A 23,472-nucleotide genomic window follows, 5' to 3' on the forward strand; every position below is an offset into this window, starting at 1 on the left:
ACCGCTCAAACAAAACTGCAGAAGTATGCTTTATTCTTTTACTCACCGTGGTACCGAGTCATGCAGACTTGCCTTTGGTTTATAGATATCCATCGAGGACACTTCTGCACGCACACACATTCCAACTGAAATGACAGGGACAAATTTGAGTAATTATTCCCATGAATTACCAGGAACTCGTATTCCCTAACACTCAATCAGTATTTTTAAGGACAAATAACAGACTGTATTACTCCAAGCCTTGGTTAATGTTGAGCTTCATGAGAAAATCTGCTGAGAAAAATGCTCAATGTTAATTTGTGTACTGTCTTGTCCTCTGGCATTAATGCAGTCAACACCCAGTGAGTTCTTCACTTCACTCGGAGAGAGTGCCCTTTTGTTACTTAATGCCTTTAAATTACATTCAGAGTCTGTTTTCAATTCACAGTGTAACAAAACAACCTAGCGAGAGAAAACTGGTTACAAAGGTCTTCATCAAAAGGGTAATTTCACACTGAGATTAAAAGGCTTAAGTGCAATCTATGAACCAGTCAGAAAACAACTGTTGAGAGCTCATTTGGTTAAGAATATATTCATTGGCAAAGCCTTCCATGTGCCACAACTCAAACCAGAGCCTAAATATGTAGCGCTGACTTTGAGAGATACACTTTATCAGAGCAATAAATGTTTGATAGCTTTCACTGATGGGAAAAAAAAGCCCTTAACTGTCTGTTTTCAGCAGGAAGGTGGCACTGAGGTGATGCTGTATCTGCACAGTTAAGTATCTTGGACATCCCCTAGTGTCTTCAAACAGGCGGTACAACACATGTGTGAGGAGGAAGACTGAGTTTTCTCACTACTGTGCACCAACAGTCTTCACAGAGTTTTTAACACTCACACTAACCAGGTCAAAGCAGCGGTCTGATAATTTTTTATTTATTTTTTTTTCGAGGAGGTGGACGACTTTTGGTGGACTGGAATTTGCTGCGATGCACCATCGGGGCGTAGGCAGAGAAATAATCGATAGAATTACATGAAATATCAGGCCGAACCACACAGAAACTCCTGTTACGAAAACCCTTAAGGTGTGTCTATTTAGAGCTCAACTGCACTGAGAAAAGGCACAGAGAAAAAAAGTTGCGAAAAGCTTTTTATTTACCGCACACGCGTGATTCATTTGAGCCGGGGCATCGGCTGCCGAGGCAACGACGGGCGATGAGACAGTTTTAATGTTTCTGCTCCTTCTGTGGATGAGAGCGGTTCAGAGGCGCCTCAGTTAATGAGACTCAGTCGGTCTGGTTTGGAGTCCGACTCTCAGTGCACCACCCACTGAGTTCACATATTAGAAATTGCACCACTGGTAGAGAGTTCACTCAGTGGAAAACAATGTGTCATTTTCATCCATGTCAAATGATGTAGATAGAAGAAGAAAAATGTTATCTTTCTGGATGAGATCATTTCTGGATCAGATCATTGAAGTCATCTATCATTTTGTCTCATCAAGGCCTTCAGACTCCGGGAATCTGCGGTAATGCTTCATTTCACCATCTCGTCTAATTCCCCAGACTTCCCATCAACACACCTTCTGAACCCAGTTTGAGAGTGATGTAAAAGACTATCAGAGAACGGGAACATTATAGAATTGTCCACTGAGTTGCCTTCAAGTCAGTTTTCCTCCCTTGACCTGTCCTTGCACTGACCATTGTGGTAATTATCTAATCTCGGCACTGATGTCTGCTCATGACGGCTGCACTATAATTACTTTAAGTAGCCTTTATTAGAGATAATGGACCTTCAGCATTAGAACACATCTAATTACAGCTGCCAAATTAGGCTCTAATATCTACACTCCACCTGAGAGAGTTTAACAAGTGTTGTACAAGTCGATGAATTAAAAGGGGGACTTGTCTTCAGGAGACAGATGTAAGTGGCGCACAGCCAGTTGAGTGTGTAAACAAGTGGAGGGGTGCAAACTACAGACACAAAACATAATTTCCCTTGACGACAGACAAATATATCAGATGGGAGCATTTTGTTTTTGTCTCCCTTTTATTTTTTGAGGAATAATCCTTTGAGGGTGCATTGTTATACTGATAAACCCATGTTACAACGTGGAACTGAATATGATGTGAAGAAATGAAAATTAGAAAATTAGAGACAGATATAGAGCCAAAGTTCATGAGGGTTACAATTTCGAAAAAAATCTCTTTGTGTTTTGGAGGATAATGACAAACATTTGTAAGTGTGATAATGCTGGATATTTTTAAGGAGACCTTAAACTAACAAAATAGGTGATTTTAGTGAAAAAACAATCGTTTCTGAACCATAACCAGTTTTTCATCTACCATCAGGGCATCCAAGAGGGTAGCGTACCAAAGCGTGAGCACAGTTATGTTACAAGACAAAAATTTAAAAGTTCCAACATATGCGTTTGCAGAAACGTACATTGCCAATATTAATTTGGGTGATCGGGTTGACATCAACCCTATGATTGCACAGGTTTAACCCCTGATTAAATCACCTTTAACTGTTTAGCCCTGGCTAATTAGCAGTATCTATGTTTACCACTGTTGTACCCCTTTTAATATGGTGCATTTTCATACAGTACTTTGTCAAATTTTTGACTCACAAATGCACACAGCTGAATAAACAATGCTCACTTCAAAAACTCCTGTACTAAACTATACCATACAATACAGGCTATCTTCCTGCTTCTTTTTTGTCTGCACCATGCGATATTTCATGCAAAGGCTGTGCTCCCAGTGAATGCACAGTAAATCTGGAGGAAAATCAAATTAACCATGCTCTGACTCAGTTAATTTGCCTCGAAGATAAGGAAATGCTTTCCCTCACTGACAGAAAAACATTTGTTTGTATGGCTTTAGTCTGAGCCCTGGTGGGAAAATGCTGAACTACAGATTTACTACCCAGAGACACAAACAGGCACATAAACAGGAAATACTTAGATGAGACATTCATCAACATGTTGTTTTCTGTCTCAACACGAGACAGAAAACAAAAATTGTCAATGTATTTGTGTAGATAAAGTGACACAATGATTCTCCCCATCACTTCCGCTGAGTAGGATCCATTAAAATATCCAGGAGGCCTATTGAAGCATCTGGGTATTACAATGCATATTGAGTCTGTGGGTGGCTGAATGCCTCTCAGATTAAGTAAAGAATAATGATTCCCACTTTGTTTTCTACACCCACTTTAGGAAAATACCTCTAATGAAAACAAGTCTAAGAAGGTCAAGGGAAAAGTCTTTTTAACAACATTTGGTAAAATAACTTAATTACTAATGAGACTTTCCAAAACAATGGTCAGCAAAATTAGGAACTCAGTTGACATGTGGGTTGCTGGTGTATGATCTCAAGTGTACAAGTGTTCAAATATCACCATCAGCTTATTTTCATACGCTATGAGATTTTTTTTTTTTTTTTTTTTCGAGCACAGGTCCTGGCAAACTGTAGAATTTGGGATAAATAGAGTACACACGTATAGAGACAGTCTGAATATGCTTCTCACATTGAACTGTTAACAGTAAATGTGGGAATGCATTTTGATATCTGGTTTGACATTTATATATTTCTCTGTGGCTCAGCTGTCAAATAAATGGAACGAGAGCGTAGAAAGTAAATACCTAAAGTCAGTTGTAGAGGGTTTTTTTAAAAGCTAATACCTGTCAGCAGCTATGGCATCAGTCACTTGAAGGTGGCACTCTGAGTCATTATTCTGTATGTCGTGTTGGCAGTTTTGATGCAATGTGCTTGCTATTTGGATTCCTTGTGACAGCTGAAAAATATCGAAATATGACTTATTTCAACACACATGATAGAAGATTGGTACAGTTAAATTAGAGAGAGGGCTGCTTTAAAGGTCCCATATTATGAAAAACACGTTTTCTCTGGTTTGTACATATAAACTGGTCCTCTCTGAGCCTACCAACTCCCAGAATGAGGAAAACAAACAATTCCTGCATGTTCTCTGCAGCCCACCCACTAGTAAAATGGCGCTCCTACTGGCTGTTCAGATTCAGCTCCTTTCGTTACGTAACCAAAGGAGTCATTTTCATAGACAGGCCTCCTCTGCGCTGGTGATAGGAGATATCCTACAGGGGGGCGTTCATCCCCGAGGTGAAGTTTGGTGAGTCCAGCTCCGCTTCAGTCCGATATGCAATGGCATCTGAAGTGAGTTTAATGTTAATAAAGTTAGGATGGAGCTTGGTTGTCACAGTAAAAATGTCTGGAAACGTGTAGACTGGAGACAGAGACTGCGCGAACAGTATCAAAGAGTTTGGAGACTGTGTTGGAGACAAACACAGCTTTCGCGAGCTGTTAGCCATTAGCTACATGGCAGTAACTGTAACAACACATACGAACAAACTAACATTATTTAGACACACTAACCATTGTGAAACGTCCTGCTGCAGCCGCAGAGTCTGTACGTCTTCACGAGCCTCTCCTTCTGGGTCCGATTCTGGGTCAAACTGGTTCTGTTGAATGACAGCATCTCGTAGAGTCATAGCCATATACCCACTGTAAACATTAGCGCATGCTACAGCTAGCATAAGGGGCATCGTGTCCCTGAGAGGGGCGTGTAGCAGGCAAGACAGGTGTTGACAGACGGAGCTCATTAGCATTTAAAGGTGCAGGCACAACAGCCTGCTGTCAGCAGCGCGACTTTTAGACAGCTGAAATTCAGGACCACAGATTGGTTTGGGGCAATGAAACTGATGAAAAACAGTATAATATGGGACCTTTAAGGGGGAAACAAAGAGGGTGGTGGAGCTTGTGGTTAAAGATAAGGTCCAAATCTGTGTGACACAAATTGGTTATAGGCTATCAGGCCAGGGTCAGCCCCACACCACAGATGCTGCCACAACAACATTTGGCACGATAGACACAATATGAGGTTTTGAAAGTAGCATAGCAAAAAAGGAAGACATTATCAAGCCTGTTAGTTCCTCAAAGAGGGCCACCCTTACAGTCACCAAACTAAACTATAGCCAAACAATAATAATTCATTGAGATTTTGTTGGTTGCCCTGGGAGAGGGAGCAACTCTTGACCACAATAGAAAACTTTTATGTCGGAGGGGCCAGACGTGCAATTCTGCACTGACCCCATCTCTGCATTCAGTGTGTAGTTTTTCTTATTTACTCCAGCCCTCAGCATTTCAGTGATGAAATATGTGGGGAGGCTGGGCGCTAATTCCACTGCAAGGAGAATGATTAAGGAACCTCATGTTGTACATCCAGGCGTTTCAAGGATAAAGGCAGCAAGAAAATGGCAGCAAGACATACCAGCATCACCAACACTACATCCATGGAAGTGGCCAGATCAATCATTAAACCTCATGCGGTTTTCTGTATTGGAGTAAATGTGTCTTCTTCTGAGTAGAATGAAGCTGCACCCAATGCAGTCTATGACTTGACAGTGACACATAACATTAGAAGAATTGAGGACAATCTTCACCACACACTCAGTCCCTGCTGTCTTCTGTCAGCGGATCAGCATCAAGCATGTGACAACTGCAAGGAGGCATCATGACTGTATCAGGAAGATGATGGAGGGCAGGGGCTTTGAAACAAAGTTTACTGGGTGTCTGCTGAAATATGGACCCATTGGACAGTCACTGCACCACTCCCGCTGAGCCGCTAATGAACTTGAAGATAAGGACAGAGCAAAGCCGGGTGCATCCTTCGCTAACCGAAAAGGTTTAATGGAATCAGGAAAGACAAACACCGCCCAGGACAGAATACTAACTGAGTCAGGGTCGGTCTTTGTAAGAGGGCACGCAAGCCAGAAGTAATCTCAAGGAATTAATTCAAAGAACAGGGCCAGATTCGTGTTGTGACAACATCCTCCAAGGTAAGAGCACTGAGGGAGACACTACAGTACTGTTAGAAACTGGACTTGAGCCCTTGAAATAATATCTAAATTCATAGACGCTAGAGACATTTTAATTTGTGCACTATAAGAGGAGGAATGTTGTAATGTGAGTTAGGAAGATTTGAATTTAATTATCTTATTCAGCTTTCAGATGGGGCCAAAGGCTAAGAAGAGTCTAGACAGTGGCTCCAAAATAATTAAGTGTTTGTGAAACATGAGGAGAAAAGATAGTTATGAGCAGCCAGAGATTCTTGTTGTTATCCAGGGGTTTGAAGAGCTAACAAAAAAAATATAAAAATCAGTCCTTAGACCCTCAATACGAGTGAGGAAAAACTTGCCATGTTGTGGGAAAGAAAATCATACGTGGGGGTAAAAAAGATGATGGAAGAAACCACAGTGGAGGGATCCCTCTCCCAGGACAGACTGATTGGCGATAGATGTCGCATGTGCAGAAAAGCACAACAAAATGTCAGTTTACAAATTGCATTGACAAAATATCTAATACAAATGATAGTATTATGTAAAGTATGTGGAACCAGGAGTCAACTGAGCAGGCCTAGACATCACCAAGTGATGCCAGAACCACACGACCTATCAACCGTGGTGACCTGGGAGGGGGTAGGTAACTGGGTGTTTACCAGTTCTCCTTCAGCCTAACAATGTAGTGCTGGTTGAGTGATTACAGACACTGAGTGATCAAAATACTTTTTTTTTTTGTTACTGATCAATTCTTAGAGTAAACAGTTTCCTCTATATTCATCACAGCGCACCAAAAGACATAAATATCTGTGTGTATTGTGTCTCAGCTGTCTCGATGTTGCATTAGTGAATGATAAAAGCATCGTGATCGCGGCTGACAGCAGCTCGTTTGACAGTCCTCTGAATGCCTTCACGCTCACACATTACTCATGGAGCAAGAGAGTAATCTGTGAATTGTATGCGGTTAGAATTGTGGTACAAAAGATCTTTGACGTCTCTGTCTCAATGGATGTAGGTGGTAATAATTATCACTCATACCACTAATTATTTATAAGATGACAAGAAAATAGCACACTGAAGTACCAGGGAGGACTGTCGAAGAGAATCAGTGCAACAGCTGCTTCAGTGCTTCTGATATTGCTCGTGACGTGCAGAAAGTGAGAGGTATTGAAGACACAGATTGAAGATTTATTCTTCTAATAAAATCTTTTATTTGATTTTAATCATGTCGGCTAATATTTCTTTCATTCTCCATCTGTCTCAAGGTCTCTGTCAGATCAATCTTTGAGGAACATCAAATATAACAAGATCAAGCAGATGAAAAGGAAATGAGAAAACCTGTCAGGAAGACAAAAAAGACATTGATTTTTCATAGATTCAGCTCACTTCATATTCATTCATTTCATAGAATAAATACTTGTCGTTTGTCTAAACCAATAAAACCACCTAAAACCCCTTTTTTTACTTTAAAACACTAAGTTTTTTCCAGCATGAGAGTATAGAAAGGTGTTCACTTCTGGTATACACAAAAAAATGGTTCCACTGCTTTTAGTACAGTTCTTAAGACATTAAGTGCTCCTCTGAAGAATGGGTAAAAGGAATCTAGGGGAAAAAAAACAAGCAAGTTCTTGTTGAGTTTAAGACATACAGTATTTCCTTAAACCTACTTACACACCAACAGGCATGAGTATAAAAGAAGAGAGGGAGGGGTTTGCTCACAAGTCAGAACGCAAAAAGGCTGAACTCATCGAGGACTGCTGCGACAGCATGACAGGAAATAAAGGATTTAAAGGCATTTTTACTGAAAAGTTCTCTTTCTCACATCACAACTGGCATCTTCCTCATGACAGCGTTGATTATAGTAAATCGGCAAAGCATTCAGTGTGATTTTGCAATAACACAGTAAAAGTAGGTAAGCTATAGCATCTGAATGTTAATGCAAATATATTGCAGCACCACTGCTATAGGCCTACATGCATTCATCCCCGCTTTCCAATCCCAGAGCAACCCCACGTCTCATCGTAACCTACTAACGGCTTTTATGCCACAGTGAAATATGAGTTTGTCCGCAAACGATGAACTGCTTTCAACATGTGCAATGATTTAATGACTTTTGTTTCACAGGAGAATAATGGAGTAATTCAGAGTTTTGCTTTGTGTACTGTCCTGGTATGGTGGCCTCTGTCTGTTTCAAATTAAGATGGCGTCTTTCCTTTGAGTTGCTACTGGAATAATTCAGGCATGCAGGTTTCTTTTTATTCCATCTATCAAATGTCTTTTTTTAACATCTTCACTTGTGTCTTTACTTTGTAAACTACATGAAGTCGGGAGGAGTCTTTGCCTTTGTTTATGTTTCTAGTCTTTCGTTTAATCCACTCTTTTTTTAATGACGTCTTTGGTCGGTGGAAGCTCATTACGGTGCTCTGTCATACACTCATGTACTGTCGGGATGATTTTAATATCATGACAATTGATTACGTGAAGAACCATTTATCAAATCAAAGTTACTGATTATGAAATTACATTTTTTTAAAGGTAAATGTCTACCTCAGCACATATGCCATTTGCACCACAACAGACTGGATGATCCCGGGATACAGCGCTTGGAAAATGACAAGTGCTGAACTGTACTGCACACTCACTCTGAGTCGATGCTCAGGCATTCACAATGTTACACAAAGACAGATCACAGATTGTGCACTTACAAGTTCAAAAAACAGGAGTACTGATGTAAGACCTGTCATTAGTTTATACTCATGAAATGCACCAACTGAGACCATTAAGATGTCTTAAGGCCAGTAAACAAATAATTGATTAACCTTCTCTATGGTTTAAGTTTACAGGAAATTGTGGGACTGCTCCCAGCGGCACAAATAATTGTTTTGTGACAAAGTTTTGGGGGTTGAATGTGCATTAAATCATCTGTGCATCTTATAACCACTGATTTCAGTATAAAACTACAACTCTTTTATGTCCCGTCACCTGCAAAATATGAAGTCACTTTAATGTTTTTCCATGTGAGTTTTTGAAAAGAACTAAACTAAAGTTAAGTCAAAGTTTGTGGTTTCAGTACTTAACAGCTATAATAAAGAGTATTATAATGATCATATATTCAGTCATTCAAGTTGATCATCATCAGTGAAGGATAAATGCTTCCCTCTGTTTCAGGTATGTCAAGGCAAACAAGTCAACCAATATGTTGCATCATAACAGATACAGCTTAAAGGTGTAATTTGTAGAATATGGCCAGAATTCGAAGGCATCTCCAAAAACATGGGTGACAGCATATTACCAGCGTAACCAACAGCTGCTGTTCTCTGCTAGCCTTAGGTGTAACCTGCTACCATTAGCTATTAGCAAGCTGTTGTAGAGGTTGTCTGGACAAGGACTTGGATCACAGGATGATCTGACCAGTTCAACTGGATTGGGCAGCCTGACATGAGAATGAACAGTATTTGAGACCAACAAAGGTCAACAGGGGATACAGTATGGAGGTGATTTACAGCTGCTCTGACCAACACTAGGACCCTGGGTCGACAAGACACAACAAGACAGAATGTTTTCACATCTTTCTCTGCGAATTGAGGATTTATTTCGACCAAACCAGAGTTGAAAAGACAAACCAAGACCCTGTTGATGAGTTCCAAATGCTAGTTTTTTGACATTTCGTAAGTTAGCTAAGTTTTACAGGGGCTATTGGACTGTTGTGTCTTTCCTGTTCAAAGTGGTATAGGTAAGACCTGTTTTACACAAGTCTGGCCATGTCTTTCAAATTGCTCATTTTAGATTAACATTGAATGGGTTAAACTAAAAAGGCAGATATGTATTGATTGTACTGTAATTAGTCAATTTATCAATAAATGGAAACTACAATTTTTGTCTGTAATAATGATCTGTAAGCCAAGGACAGTCAGTGTTAAACCTGAACTTTGTTAAAAGAGATGTGGTTTGTTGATATGGTGTGGATGCTTGAATTACCTGATGTTGATGTAGCTCATTTTGTTAAAGCTAATGGTCTGTAAAAAGGAGACAAGATACATGATGTCCTAATACTGTACATGCTCATATACACTGTGGTTTATACTGAACCATCTGACAGGAAGCATTTAGTCCTCTCAGTACAGACGATGATTCTACTTTTTCTCTCCTCTCAGTTTGATGCTGATTCACAACAAAATGTCTAATCGTGGAAAAAGATTACATAGTCCATATTTAGCGTATCCTATAGACATATCTACAAAGAAGAGATGCGTGTACTTACTTGGGACATCATCATTAGAGGATGGGGTTTTTTTATTAAAAAAAAAACAAAAAGAAAAATGTTTGTGTTCCTTTAAGTCAGGAGCTGCAAACCACCAATGGCGGGTGAAACGAAAATCTATCAGTGGGTAAAGAAGATCGGTCCGTTTTACAGTACAAACATCAAAAATCAGTCTGAAGAGCACTGCCTTTGTGTGCCTCAGTCGAGGATCCAATCCACAGTTAACAATCTCCTGCACACAAGGGGGCAGAATTAAAACTAGAACTCAAACACGTCGTTCTGCTTCTTCGCCAGCTTGGCCACCTCCTGCCGGATGGCCTGCACGAGTGCAGAGGTGGAGAGGCTGCTCAGGGGCATGCTGTCCATGTCCTTCACCACCTGGGGCAGACTTTGCTGGGATGCTGTGCTAGGGGCAGTGGGCGGCTGCTCCAGTGCCGGGTTATACTGCAGGGGCAACCTGGTGGGGCTCCCTTGTGGGTAGCGAGGATGAGGAAAAGCCTCGACATACCCAGGCAGGGGCAACTGGAAAACAGGGTAGATATGAAATCAGTCAATCGTAAAGTCATGTTGTTTCTACCCACAAAAATAATGGCTGCCAATTAGATAATCTGAAGGATACTATATGTGCAATATGTTATTATTTGGCTGAGTGAACATTTTCTCTTGCACCACTATTTTAGAAAAAACTAAATGAGTGAAAAGGGGGAAAAAATACACAATTGTATTTGGGAAAATCATGGTAAATAATCCAAAATAAGAGGGAAAGTAATGAGGGTGGAGATCTACTGCAGGAGTACATGATACTGAAATGGATTTTTGGTTCAAACAGTGTTTGAACTCCAAAATGGACTACTTTTGAATGCTGCTACAAAATATTCAGAGGGTTCAGAATTAACACCACAAGAAATGACCAAAAAAAGTTTGTTTTTTTTTAAAAGTGAATCCAAAAAAAATGTGCTCAACTACCCCGGTATTTTGCTGTGTCCACTCAACGCCAGCCATAAATTCAGATCAGCAAATGGTTTCTAAATGACACTGGTTCTGCAAAAAGACACTGCATGAAGGCATCTGGTTGAAACAGGCAAACAACAGACAAGGGAAAAAACAACAGAGCATTCCATACAGACAAGGAGAGTCCTGTGCAGGGGGAAGGGAAGGACGGAGGGGAGGGGTCACATGGGTTATAACACATCTGACAGAACGAATGGAAACTGTTTGTTTGAATGAAAAACAGAGAAGAGGGTCGGAGGATGCTCAGAGAGCATTGTCTACTGTCCTGTTCACAGGTAGATAAGAGCGTGAGCACAAAAAGACTTTTGGAATCAATGACAAAAAGTGCAAAAGTGAGATGTACTAGGATATTTTAACACTGCCCCAACAATTACAACATTTCTTTTTACAGTTTTACTAGTCTGTGTTTAATTGGTGCATGTATAATGTTCTGTATCAATAATCTGAAACAATACCAGAATACAATCAATGCTGAGTTTTAATCACACTCAAACTAACATATGAACTTTTACTTTCCCACAGTGGGACTATCGTAATGGTATTTTAACATTTAAAATCAGAAAATCATTAATAGACTCCAAATTATGCAAAATGCAGCAGCGAGACTACAAACAAAACCAGAAAAGGAAAACACATAACTCTTGATTTTAATGACCTAACGCAGTCTACCCATTTGATTTGGGATTGATTTTTTTTTAAGAACGTATTACTCTCACAGCCTCGAAAAGAAATGCCATTCTGTGCGAGAGCCTGTGGCAGGAAGCTGCTGTCTGTTTCCAGGTCACGCTTTAAACCTTAAAATAACCGCTTCAAAATGATTTTGATGCTACAGTGTCTCGTAACAGGGTGAATGGTGTCTCTGTTTCAGCCACTCCGCCCCCCTATCGCTTGATTCTGCACTGTGTAACTTCAGTGAGAGGGCAGGATCACAGCGTTAAACGCATGTTAACATGTGACATTGTTAAGATGCAATGAGTTTTGTTTGTCATCTGACAAGTTGTTACAGACTTGGGGTTTGTATTTATGACAGTGGTGTTGCACTCAGAACCTGTGGGGGTTGTCAAATTGCACAAAATACCAATTTCTACATAATGTTGTCTTAAAGATTAAAGGGGCCGTGTTGATGCTGCCTTTATATAATTTTTACTTTTGAGCTACACAACAACAATTGATTTAAAGTTAAATCAATATATATATATATATATATATATATATATATATATATATATATATATATATATATATATATATATATATATATATATATATATATATCACATCTTAGATGATTTTTAATCATCCTATGGTTTTTGGGATTAAATACATTTCTGAGCAAGCAAAACGGGCCTCCTTACAGAGTCTGCCCACTGTGGCGGCACATCCTCAGGTTCAGGTGGATAAGACATCCAGGACGGACTGTGGTAGGAGGTGGGTGGTGTGGACACGAAGTATTCTGAGTAACCAGGCCTGGTGGCTGGGATGGCATAGACAGCTGTTATTGGGTTTCCTACATGGAAGAAAAAGAGAGACTGACATTCACTGAACAAAAGCACATTATGGGTTTCTTTTGCAATGTCATCTTCTCATATGTTTACCTGAGTAGTTGGACACAGGCTGCTCTGCAGTGATAGATGGAAGTGCTGCTCTAGTAGTTGGCCCATATGGGTTGTTGTCGTGTTGACTCTGCATTTCAGTGACAGATGTCTCTGAGCTCCTTCCCTTAGGCCCCAAGTCAGAAGTGGAACTAAAAGAGATTGGAGAGAAATAAACAGAAGCGCTCCTGAAATACTCAGCCAGCACCACTAGATGGCAGACACACACCATATGGAAAAAGTGAGAACCTCATTAACATTCTTGCCAGCTCCCAATGCACTAGTTCAATATTCAAATTTATACAAGGCCTAAAATCACCCTGGCCACAGCACATTACCAAGTGAATATCTCGTCCCTGAATATGAATTTGAATGTGAATAAATGTGGAATATCTGATGGACTTTGGGATACAGTGTGTGTATGCTTGTATCTGTGTGTGTGTGTGTGTGTGTGTGTGTGTGTGTGTGTGTGTGTGTGTGTGTGTGTGTGCGTGTGTGTTTGAGACCTATCCGGCCTTACCGTCTTAAGGAGGTCCCAGGAGGAGGTCCAGTGCGAGGTGGTAAAGGGGGAGGAGAGCCCACAGCCATCTCAGGGAGCTGGGTGAAGTGAAAGGCCTTAAACAGATAGTGAAAGGCATTTAAGGTTACATAAACTCTAACACAGTTCTTAAGAGGGGTGAAAATAATCTCATCCCTCTTACCGGTTTGGGCAGGCTGCACTGATACACTTCTGCGCCATAAGACGGCACCCACTGCAGGCCTCCCCTTCCGCAGCTCATCGTACCCGGGGCGCTGGTCACCACGTCTGCGTAGGGGAGGGGAGGCGGCGCGTGGCTGTAGTGGTCAGGAGGCGGGTGGTGGTGGTGATGGGAGTGCCTTCCGGATGTGGACTGACCCCCTGACGCCAGGCTGAATGCCTCCTCCAGCAGCAGGTGCATCTGCTGTCGCACCTCATCAATGGACGGCTGTGAGCTCAGAGTGGACGTCTCCGAGTGGCCTTTCAAGCCCCGGCCATACATGTATCCCCGCGGCCCCATCAGACGGTCGACATTCGTCTCTTCGATCAACTCAGGCTCAGTCTATAGAAACACATTTACAAGAGAAAGAACTGGGGGTCAAGACACATCAAAAAACTTTGATTTGCTGATAACACAGAAAAACGTTTTTTTTTCTAAAAGTTGGGTTTTAAAAACACAAACAAAACAGCATGTGATTATTAGCTAATTCTTTGTGACAGATTTTGATCGAAAACAGTAGAAAGGCAAAAATATTTACTGCTTTAACTCATTAACTTCATTGATTTTTGTTAATAGAAGCTTTTTCCTGAATGTTCACAGCTAAAGTGGGGCAACAAAACACCAAGTTGTCGAATGTTGCAACAACACCTGTGTGGAACATTCCAGAGGGAGAAGTTCAAACAGGTGACAGTATAGTGATTGGGCATGAAAGGGTCGTCCATGAGGGGCTCAGTCATTCACAAGCAAGGACGTGGTGAGGTTCATCTCTATGCTCATACGTGACTGCATTGATGTGGCGGTTTCTAGGGGTGGTTTGACTTCAAGACTTTGATAAATGTGTCCAAGATGTGCATTGGTATTTTAGAGATATTTACATACTGTAACGTGTAACACAGTAACGCTAGCGAGGAAGTGGCTGAATGCTAAAGTTAGCTGTTCTCTAATGGAAGCTTATAGGTTATAAAATATGTCGTTTTGGGGCGCTGCTTAGCTCGGCTGGTAGCGCACATGACCCGAGGCTCTGCAGCGGGTTCGACTCCCGGCCTGGATCCCTTTGCTGCGTGTCACTCTCCCTCTCTTACCCTGTTTCCTGTCACACTCTTCAGCTATCCTATCAATAAAGCCAGAAAAGGCCAAAAAAAAAATACGTTGTTTTACAGTGAAATAAAGCCTCATGTCCCTCCAGTTTTTACTATCCATTGTCTTTTCAGTTGATCATCAATTAGGGAAGCGGGACTCACAGGACTCGCAACCTGGAACAAAGCACTGTGACATGTGAGCCTCCCACCCAGAGTTTGATGTCAAAAACATACGGGCTATGTGTGAATGAGGGCTATGGCTTGTTTTTATGAATCTGTGACACATGTTCTGATTTACACCTAGAGCAAATAGCGGTAAATGCAACCTCTTTCTTATTGAGGTAGAAAGCGAGAAAGCTGGAAATTTTCAACTTCTATAATATCTCCTGTCAGGCTCTCAGTGGGCTGTTGACAAGGTGCTGACTGAGCACGCGGAGGCTGTTTAATGTTACTCAGAGTTTCCGAGACAAGTCAGCAGGAAGGGCGGCGTTGCTGTGCTAGTCGCAGTAGTTTCAGCAGCTCGAGCTAACCTGTGCTCTCCCTCTTTTTCTTATCCACATTATATACAGTATCACCAACATCCTGTCTCTGTCAACTTAACCATTCAGCCGCAACCTCACTCCATCTTTTCCATCTTCTTTCAACACGTCCTTCCATCTTCCCATACCCTCCTATTCTTTCTCCATCTCCCGGCCTCTGTTTCCATCTATCCAGCCTTTAAACCCTGTGATAAATTAATATGAGCCGAGGCTGCCCTACTTCCTGTGCGAACAGAGGGGTAGCCACAGGAGACCCAGCGTAGTGCACCTCATAAATCAGCCCCCCCTGCAACAAGGAACGGCCGAGACTCGCATCTGCAGTGATGGAGCCTGCAGCCACACTAGTCCCATTGTAATCAACAGGGCCGGGGAAAAAAAGGGCCATGTAGCTTGTAACTGGCTACTGTGCCATATTTCTAACAGAGCTGAACAGCTGGAGACGCAGAGTGCAGCCACAGCGAGAACAAACTGAGGTAGGTCAGAATCACAGAATGTTTGTTAAAAAAAATCTCAATTTGTAGAGCTTGTCAAGAGTCTTTTGTGATATAGCTCATAAGTTTGTGATGTGAAACCTGTGACATTTTCACAGCAGACACCTGTCTTGCAATTTTAAGAAAAGCAAGTTTGTATAACAGCATTTATCCATCTTAGTGTCTCATTTATCCATGGCAGTGAAGCCTGCACATCAACACCAACCACACAGCCAGTTACAGCTGTGCCTACTCCTGTTGTGACCGGTCAAAATGGCCTGCAGGTCAGTCACAGTTCAGTGAAGTATTTCTATCACCGCTAATATATTTTTTACAAAAGGAATGCTCAGAATGAAAACACTTTTTTTAGAAATGGTCTGCTCCATTAATCTCAGGAGCTCACGTAGTAGTGTTCATGACAGCCGGAGCCATACACTGAGCCCTAATGGAACAATAAAAGAGTGGAGGCATAAACCAGCCATCGTGAGACGCATCACATATCAAACCGACAGGACCTTATAAATCTCTACTTTTAATTATAAATGAACCACTTCTCTCCTTTCAGCCTGTTGCAGTACGCTTGAAACCACACCTGAGTACAATACATTTTCCAGCTCTGAAGCTACATCTTGGCACAGATTGAGCTGTTATAAGCTCTGATTGATGATGATCTTTTTAATTTTTATATTCCATCTGACTGAGTTAAAACAGTGGATTCTGAATTTGGCAGCAAGCATATAAGCAAATATTAGTATTTGATTAGTTCATCACCAGCACAACAAAGATAAGTTCAGCCATAAAAATTAAAATTCCATCATTATCAACCCCCTCAAATTCAAATGAATTCAAAAAGATGTTATTTACATCCTAGTGAAGGCCGAAATCTTCTCTGTGGCTGCGACGCTAAAAGCATTCACTGTGCCACAAGGGTGTAAATATTGTCTTTTCAAATCAGTTTGGGATCCTGAGACTTCCAGAGACTTGGATTACACTGGATTACAACATTTTATGTTGTGTTTTCACATTTTAAAATCTACTTCAGTTGTCTAGGAGAAAGCTGCAGCGCTGTTTTACTGTGCAGATCCCAAACTGGTGAACTATCAAATTTCACCAGTTTTCCTATCGGCATCAGGGTGAACAGATAAAGACAGAATTCAATTCCTTGGAGGAACTAATCCCTCAATATATGTAATAAGTTGAACATGTTTATGGGATTCTTGATTGCTTTGGGCAGTGCAATGTCATAATTTATCGTGTGACGAAAGAATAACGTATGTTGCCTCATATATCCCTCTTTTGTTTATATATTGCTGCATCAAATCACTTTCTTCCCTGCAGTACTTTCATCATTTGTACACTGCTTTGTGTTTCAAACAAACATGGAGGACATAATAACTCTGATAACGGAAAAAAAATGAAAAACGTGTACATAAAAGAGTGGGTAATGGAACATATGCACAAAGGTTCTAAATAAAGGGAGAAAAATAATCGTGTGAGTAAGAATCTTTTATTTGACGAGTACACAATTCAGAATGTAAGAAAAAGGATTTTGTGTGCGATCATGTAATATGATGTACTCATTTATTACATTTACAGAACATGTACTATATAAGATTATGTATAGTTTTTTTGGATATGAAATGACCTATATCAGGATATGTGTATATTCCAAATCACCTACATCTAATATAAAAAGCACCAACACAATGTTTCTCTCACAGTTTGTTAAAGTGGTTTAACTGCATCTTGCTGCGAGGCAGGGGTCAGTGGGTGATGACATGTGACTTACATCATAGCCGCTGTTGCGGATGCCTCGTCTGGGTCTCTCCCTCATAACGAGCAGATCCATCTCTGTTCCTCCAGGACTAGGACTGCTCAGACTCTGTCTGCTGCGATAGGCCGTCTGCCCTACCTGGGAGTGCCTGCCAATTAGAGTACAGAGTGGATTCAGCACAAATCAGACCTGGGAGGTGTCATTAATTGGACTCTGTTCAGTTCAGCTTTCTTACTTTCAGCTATGGTTGCCTGCAGTGTGAGGATGGTGGAGAACACTGTGGTGGAATGCACCCATTTAAACAGGTATGTAAAGTTGCGTTACAGACCGAACAGATGCAGTACGTTAGGATATGTCATAAGGACATCAAGTAAAAGAGCTGAATCAGGTACGAGGATTAGGCGCTGCACATCAGAATGCAACCCTGATACAACAACTATGACGGAACAAAACACCAGTGTACACTCAATGACAAAGGATGAAGATACACATCAGAATGTTGTTGCCGTAAGTGATCAGCTGCACACTAGTTTCAACAGTAAACAGCTGCTGAAATCCTTATCTGGCTCACAGCGGTGGTATATAAATATAGCAGGTCCATTCATCCCTTTGCTAAGTCAACGCACGAGCCAAAATTCAAATGTTGGTTTCCGTTCTGAAGGCACTTCGGGTGATGTAATGTTGATCTCTTTCGGGAAAGACTGTTTCCCCATGTAATAACCAAAGATTCTGTCCATCTTTATATGCATCTTTTAAAGCAGAAGCAGGACAGAACCAGCGTAGTGGATCGTCCGACACCCCGCCAATCCTCTTATCTTCATTACGGAAGCTCAGGACTTGGATCAAACTAACCAGACGGGCCTGGTGGCTCTCTCACTGTCTACTAAGACAGGATAATAACAACATTAGAGTAGATGGTTTTACTTATCCATGAGCTAATTAGGTAAGGTAGAGGTCATCGGGGGTGTATAACTGACCATGGTTAGACGCCCAATCAACCCATATGCAGTGCCACGCGACCATTCAAATTGTATCCTCACACCCTGAAGGCAGCATGAAATTTCTTTTCTGTTTACACTCAGCCAAACCCAGGTTCCACTTGCTTTCCCGCTCTCCCCTCACCTCCTGTGAGACTTGACATAAGTGGAACCTCGCTCATCATCAGGCTCCAGAGGTCTGCCATGCTCACCGGCTGCCCTCTCATGGCCGTGCCGCTGCCTCTGCGCCACGGCCCGGCCGCTGCTGCTGCCGTCAGTGGAGGGGAAGTCATAATAGCCCTTCCTCTTAGCCTTCAGCCTCAGCTTGTTCCTGTAGTGCTCGATGTCAGACTTCTGCTTCAGAGCCAAGTTCACCTGCAGAGAGGAAAGAGCACGAGAGACGCGGGGGGGATGAAAACGGAAACGGGAACAAGGTTCTTCTTGCTGTGTGTGGTGAGGCTGTTTTGTCTTGTGGATAAAAGATCAGCGGGTTCATGGCAATAAGAAGCTCCGAAAATGAAACTATTATGCAATAATCACAGACAGGAAGATACAGAACATGTTTATTGTCTTTCATGTTGGTTATATTGCTTCAGAAACACAGATGAAATCAAAAAATAACAACACAGAATGAAAAGGTGTGATAACATCATGTTATTGAACCCACTGTTTCCAGTGCTCTGATCTAGTTATTAGAGTCAAAGATTGTATAATTTTCTGGGGAATAATACTTGGATGAACTACTCAAAAATACAGAAAAGGTAAGAATGTGTTTATAATGACAGTGCTGCAACAAGATGCCCACTGTCAAAGTTTTATTTGCAGAATTCAAAGGCAGCTCCAAAGATAGCAACATATCCTAACTATCCAGCGTGGCTGTCCTTGGCTGTAGCCAGCTAGCATTAACAAATTATGGCTCAGTTAGCTGTGGGACCAGTGGCCTAATGGTCCCACAAATCATCTTTTGAAAAATAGTACATCTACAGAGCTTGTAGAGAGGTGTTGTGCTGTCTTTTTTCCTTAAAAACGCCATTATGATTGTGAATTCATGATTTTACAATGATTGCTGGGTCCAAAATGTTTGTTTTATGTCTGTGTAAAAATTCTGACAGCTGGTTCCAGCTTTTAACAAGGTTTGTGTTGGTAGTTAGATAGTGTTAGCAACATCAACTAATATTTGCTGGCTGGTGTTAGCAACATAATTTAACATTAGTTAGCTTTAGCAATGTCCGCTAGTGCACAAACTGGCAGATGACTGGAACAGCACCTGTGTTGTAACATGAACGCAATGGAAGGGCGGTAGATGGAAAGCCACTTTTAGAGGCTGTTATCAATAACGCCTTTAAAACAACTTTTGGTGTGTAAGTACTCCCATGAAACATTAAATATTCAGCTGTATTAAGAGTTTCTGCTTCACTGGAGCACACCTGTCCACATGTTGATTCAGATGTTGCTAAACTGCAATTGGTGCACAGAATTATGTGAACTTGTTTCCCCAGCAGAGCACGGAGAAGATGATAAGTCTTTAGTCCCTGTAATACAATTCTTCATCCATGCTTCATTTGTTTATGTATGCATTTGTGTATGTTAGTCTAAGTATCACCATGAACGGATGTGTGCATGTGCATCACCTCTCCGTTGACGATGGCGGAGTCCTGGCTGCGGTCAGAGGATGCAGGGTGTGAGTAGTTGGGCTGAGCCACCACGGGCTTTATGGAGATGAGCTGCAGGGAGCCAGAGGAGGTGTCATATGGATCTGAAGAACAAAGAGGGAGTTCACTCACAAAGAGACTACAAATACCTCTAATCATTACATTGTCAGTCAAAGGAGAGCAAACTGTCACACTCCCTCTGTCTCTCCCTCTCTCCCTCATCACCTTGTCTCTCTATGGCTGACACTGTGGGATTATGTCAAACATCAGTTGACGGTGGCAGCAAATTAAGTGTTGGACGGAGACAACAGATCACAAAGACAGCGTTGGCTTCAAAAGGTTGTGCCAGTGCATCTTTGTGATAGATGAAAGAAACTGACTTTGCACTTTCATTCCTTATCCAACATCAGACAAACTGGATTGAATTCTAGTTTCCCTTAACTCAGCGGATGAATTATTCAAATCCACCCATTAAGAAAATCATAATCTAGCGAGCTCGATCCAATTTGCAAGCGGAGCATCTGAATTTGATTAATTGATCTCACGCCCACCACATGTGGAACATTTAGCCTCAGCGGACGAAAATAGAACGGCAAATACTTCAACGTCTTCTTACTCAAACAGCCCTGCAGACTTCATGTGGTCTTTCTGCTTTTTTTTTTTTTGCATTCCTGAATGTGCGTGTGTGTGTTTCCATCACTCTGTCACACCATCAACTAGTCTGACATACTGTATCATGTCAGCAGAGCGTCTGTCTCATGCATATTCATCGGGTCCATCTCAGCTTACTGCTGAGTAGCTACCTTTCTGAATGTAGAAAAAAAACTGCAGTGGCAGTGCATTTAGGTAACCTGTGTGCATCAGATACAAGAGGCTGGTAAAGTGTTTCACGCGGGAGAGACTGAGAAATAGATTTTCCGGCATTTGTCACACGACTGACCTTGTCTGCGAAGGAGCCGCAGAATAAATTATTTGCATTTGCATCAGAGTGTGGCTCTCACCGTCCCTCTTCCGCGTCTCCTCCTTTGTCAGTTTCTGCTGCGCTGTGACTTTCAGCACCGTCAAGCCCCTGCCGGAATTGGGCTTCTCTGATTCGTTGCTGATGACGGAACCGTCCTCACTCGGCAACTTGCTGCAAGTAACCATAGCAACAGGAAAAGGCGGTGAGCTCTCCGGAAGCTGGGCTCGCAGCCAGGTTATGTCATCCCCCGTCTTTAACAACCTCACCTTCCCCGCTCTCCCCATCCCTCAAGCTTGAGTCCAAGAGAACATAACACATTAGTATTGTATTTTTCTAATATATATATGTGTATATATAAAATAGGAAAATGTGTTAATTATTGAAAAGCATCACTGCTCACTGCCTGTTTTCAGAATAGTAAATGGTAGCAAATGACAGAAAAATCTCAAAACTGCAGCTGGTTTGGTTTCATATTTTATTGTTGGTATAGTGACTGTGTGTGTGTGTGTGTGTGTGTGTGTGTGTGTGTGTGTGTGTGTGTTTCGTACATTTATCTGCATGCTTTCATTAATAAGCTTGTATTTTTATGTCCATTAGGAGAAGTGTAGGTAGTATTCTTAAGTATGTGTCGTGCAAGCTGCACAGAGCGAAGCAAGACCGGCTCGTCCATTAATTGGACAAACAATTGCTTCATCCAATTCTTGTTCCACTAGCTTCAAACACCGTACTGTAGCTGGAATTAGAGCTGATCAAGCGGCGGCACGGAGGACCACGAGGCTGACAGTGACATCAAAGCGCCGTGGTCTATCCCCTAATTGTCTGGTAAAAATGATAACGGCGAACTAGAGACGGAGGAACAGTGGCTGCCCGCCCTGCTGTCGTCGAGGCACTGCTGCAGAGAGCCGCCCTGTGCAACAGTCACAGGCTCAACAAAGACGTGTAATGTGTACTAATTAATTGAGGCGTATAGAAGTCGCTCACACTTGCTGTTTGCAAGGGGTCATATGTTAAGTCCTGTGGCAGTGCTCAGAGGTTTACCATTTTCTGACCTTGGTACAAAATGAAGGCATTACTTCACAGAGGAAGAAGCAAATTAGGTAATTGGACGGAATGTTTTTTCTTTGTTTGTATATCAACATGCATTCTAGCCTTTTAGCCATGAATTCAGATGTTACTTGATCTGTTTCTTAAATTAAAGAATAACCTCTGAAAATACAACCCACACAGAAACATCATTCCACAAGTTTGTCTTTGTCTTGTCTGACAGGACTCAACAGGCATTTTGGGACAAACCTTATTTCAAACAGGCTGCACAGCAGGTGAACGACAGGTTTCACCTTCTTCACTCAAACGTCAGCCGTCAACCAGGAACCGACAGTTGATCGAATGATCACACATTCATTCATCTGTCAATGGTCTTGGCACCAAGTAGAAAGCTAAAATCACACTGCACCTGCAGGATGGCTGCTTTTCCACTAGCTATAGTATATGTTGTTGCATAGTGGCAAGGAACTTAGACAAAATACCCCATATTCTGAGCTAAATGTGCTGCATGACTAATATTATACTATACTATAATATTAAACTGGAAAAACATGGTGACAGTTCTAGCAATGCCAAAATGACCCAACCCATCCACCTCAATCAGTTTCTTAGTAAAACTGAGGCTATAAATACTCCATGCGCAAAAAGGCTCAACACTGCTCTCTTGCTGATGTGACGCGCATCTGTTGGGCATCAGGCTTTATCAATGGAAGGTTTCCAGATTTTCATCTGATTATGAAATAATAAAAGCAAGCCAGACTCGAGCTAATTTACTTTGATACATTCTATGTGACAGATAATCTAATGTCTTGGTTTTCCTGTCTGATGTCACCGTCTGTGCCTTCGTAATGACGTACGTGAGAGACATTAAGGGAGACTCATTACAGTCATTTTCAGGTCCATAATCTTGTTTTGGATTACTACTGGAATAGGTTTAAATGCACTACCGCACAAAAAACACACGAACACGCTAAATTCCGCCGTGCAGAGTGGTTATGCATTATTAACATCCAGTGGTGGCGCAGCTCTTCTAGACTTTCCAACTCTTACTGGACCGGACGGCTCAAATTATGATAGTAAAACAAATCATTTTGCGGTGGTTTTTACAGACACTTCTGTCACAATGGGTCTGCTGTTGTTTTCTCTTCTGTTATAACTTTTTCCGCCGCATTTGTAATGTGATGTCAGTGATGTACAGCATAACACCTATAAAACACTGAAGGAAAGGAAGAAAATCCTTTAAAGAACAGGGCTGCTGTGTCCTGGGATAATAGCATATCATAGGTTGTTGAAAATCGGACAAACGCTGATGAATGATTACGCCTTAAAACGTGCCTTTAAGACAAATAGTTTGATAAATAAGAAATTAAAAAACCTTTTGCCTCCTCAGGAGTCGCCAAAAATCATTACAGCACGACCTCCAGTCTATAGAATCCCCATCCTGTCACATGCATTTCATTTGATCTCATTATACTGCGAGCCTTTGAGAAATTACACCCTTTTGCGTCCCTCGATTAAATA

General features: G+C 41.6%; 2 protein-coding genes across 7 annotated transcripts in view; both read right to left on the reverse strand.

The window, feature by feature from the left end:
- The window catches only part of spon1a (spondin 1a), a 127,983-nt gene extending 123,416 nt beyond the window's left edge, over window positions 1–4,567 (reverse strand). The window contains exons 1-2 of the mRNA XM_037096425.1: window positions 4,392–4,567; window positions 47–125 (exon numbers count right to left, since the gene is read on the reverse strand). The gene's annotated coding sequence lies outside the window, so the exon portion shown is untranslated. The remainder of the gene's footprint in view (window positions 1–46; window positions 126–4,391) is intronic.
- A 2,474-nt stretch (window positions 4,568–7,041) lies between these two features.
- kiaa1549lb (KIAA1549-like b) overlaps window positions 7,042–23,472 on the reverse strand; it is a 71,357-nt gene continuing 54,926 nt past the window's right edge. For 5 of the 6 annotated variants that reach the window (XM_037096207.1, XM_037096208.1, XM_037096205.1 and 2 more), the window contains 9 exons: window positions 20,948–21,078; window positions 19,926–20,050; window positions 18,440–18,669; window positions 17,333–17,465; window positions 13,420–13,797; window positions 13,239–13,333; window positions 12,722–12,870; window positions 12,482–12,633; window positions 7,042–10,637 (listed from right to left, as the gene is read on the reverse strand). In XM_037096207.1, the coding sequence (XP_036952102.1) occupies window positions 10,374–10,637; window positions 12,482–12,633; window positions 12,722–12,870; window positions 13,239–13,333; window positions 13,420–13,797; window positions 17,333–17,465; window positions 18,440–18,669; window positions 19,926–20,050; window positions 20,948–21,078 (1,657 nt within the window). In that variant the 3' untranslated portion in view covers window positions 7,042–10,373. Of the gene's footprint in view, window positions 10,638–11,081; window positions 11,157–12,481; window positions 12,634–12,721; window positions 12,871–13,238; window positions 13,334–13,419; window positions 13,798–17,332; window positions 17,466–18,439; window positions 18,670–19,925; window positions 20,051–20,947; window positions 21,079–23,472 lie in introns of all 6 variants that reach the window. The other variant, XM_037096206.1, reaches the window with a different exon arrangement.

The sequence above is a fragment of the Acanthopagrus latus genome, chromosome 4, assembly GCF_904848185.1.
Source record: "Acanthopagrus latus isolate v.2019 chromosome 4, fAcaLat1.1, whole genome shotgun sequence".
In the NCBI taxonomy this organism is placed as follows: domain Eukaryota; kingdom Metazoa; phylum Chordata; class Actinopteri; order Spariformes; family Sparidae; genus Acanthopagrus; species Acanthopagrus latus.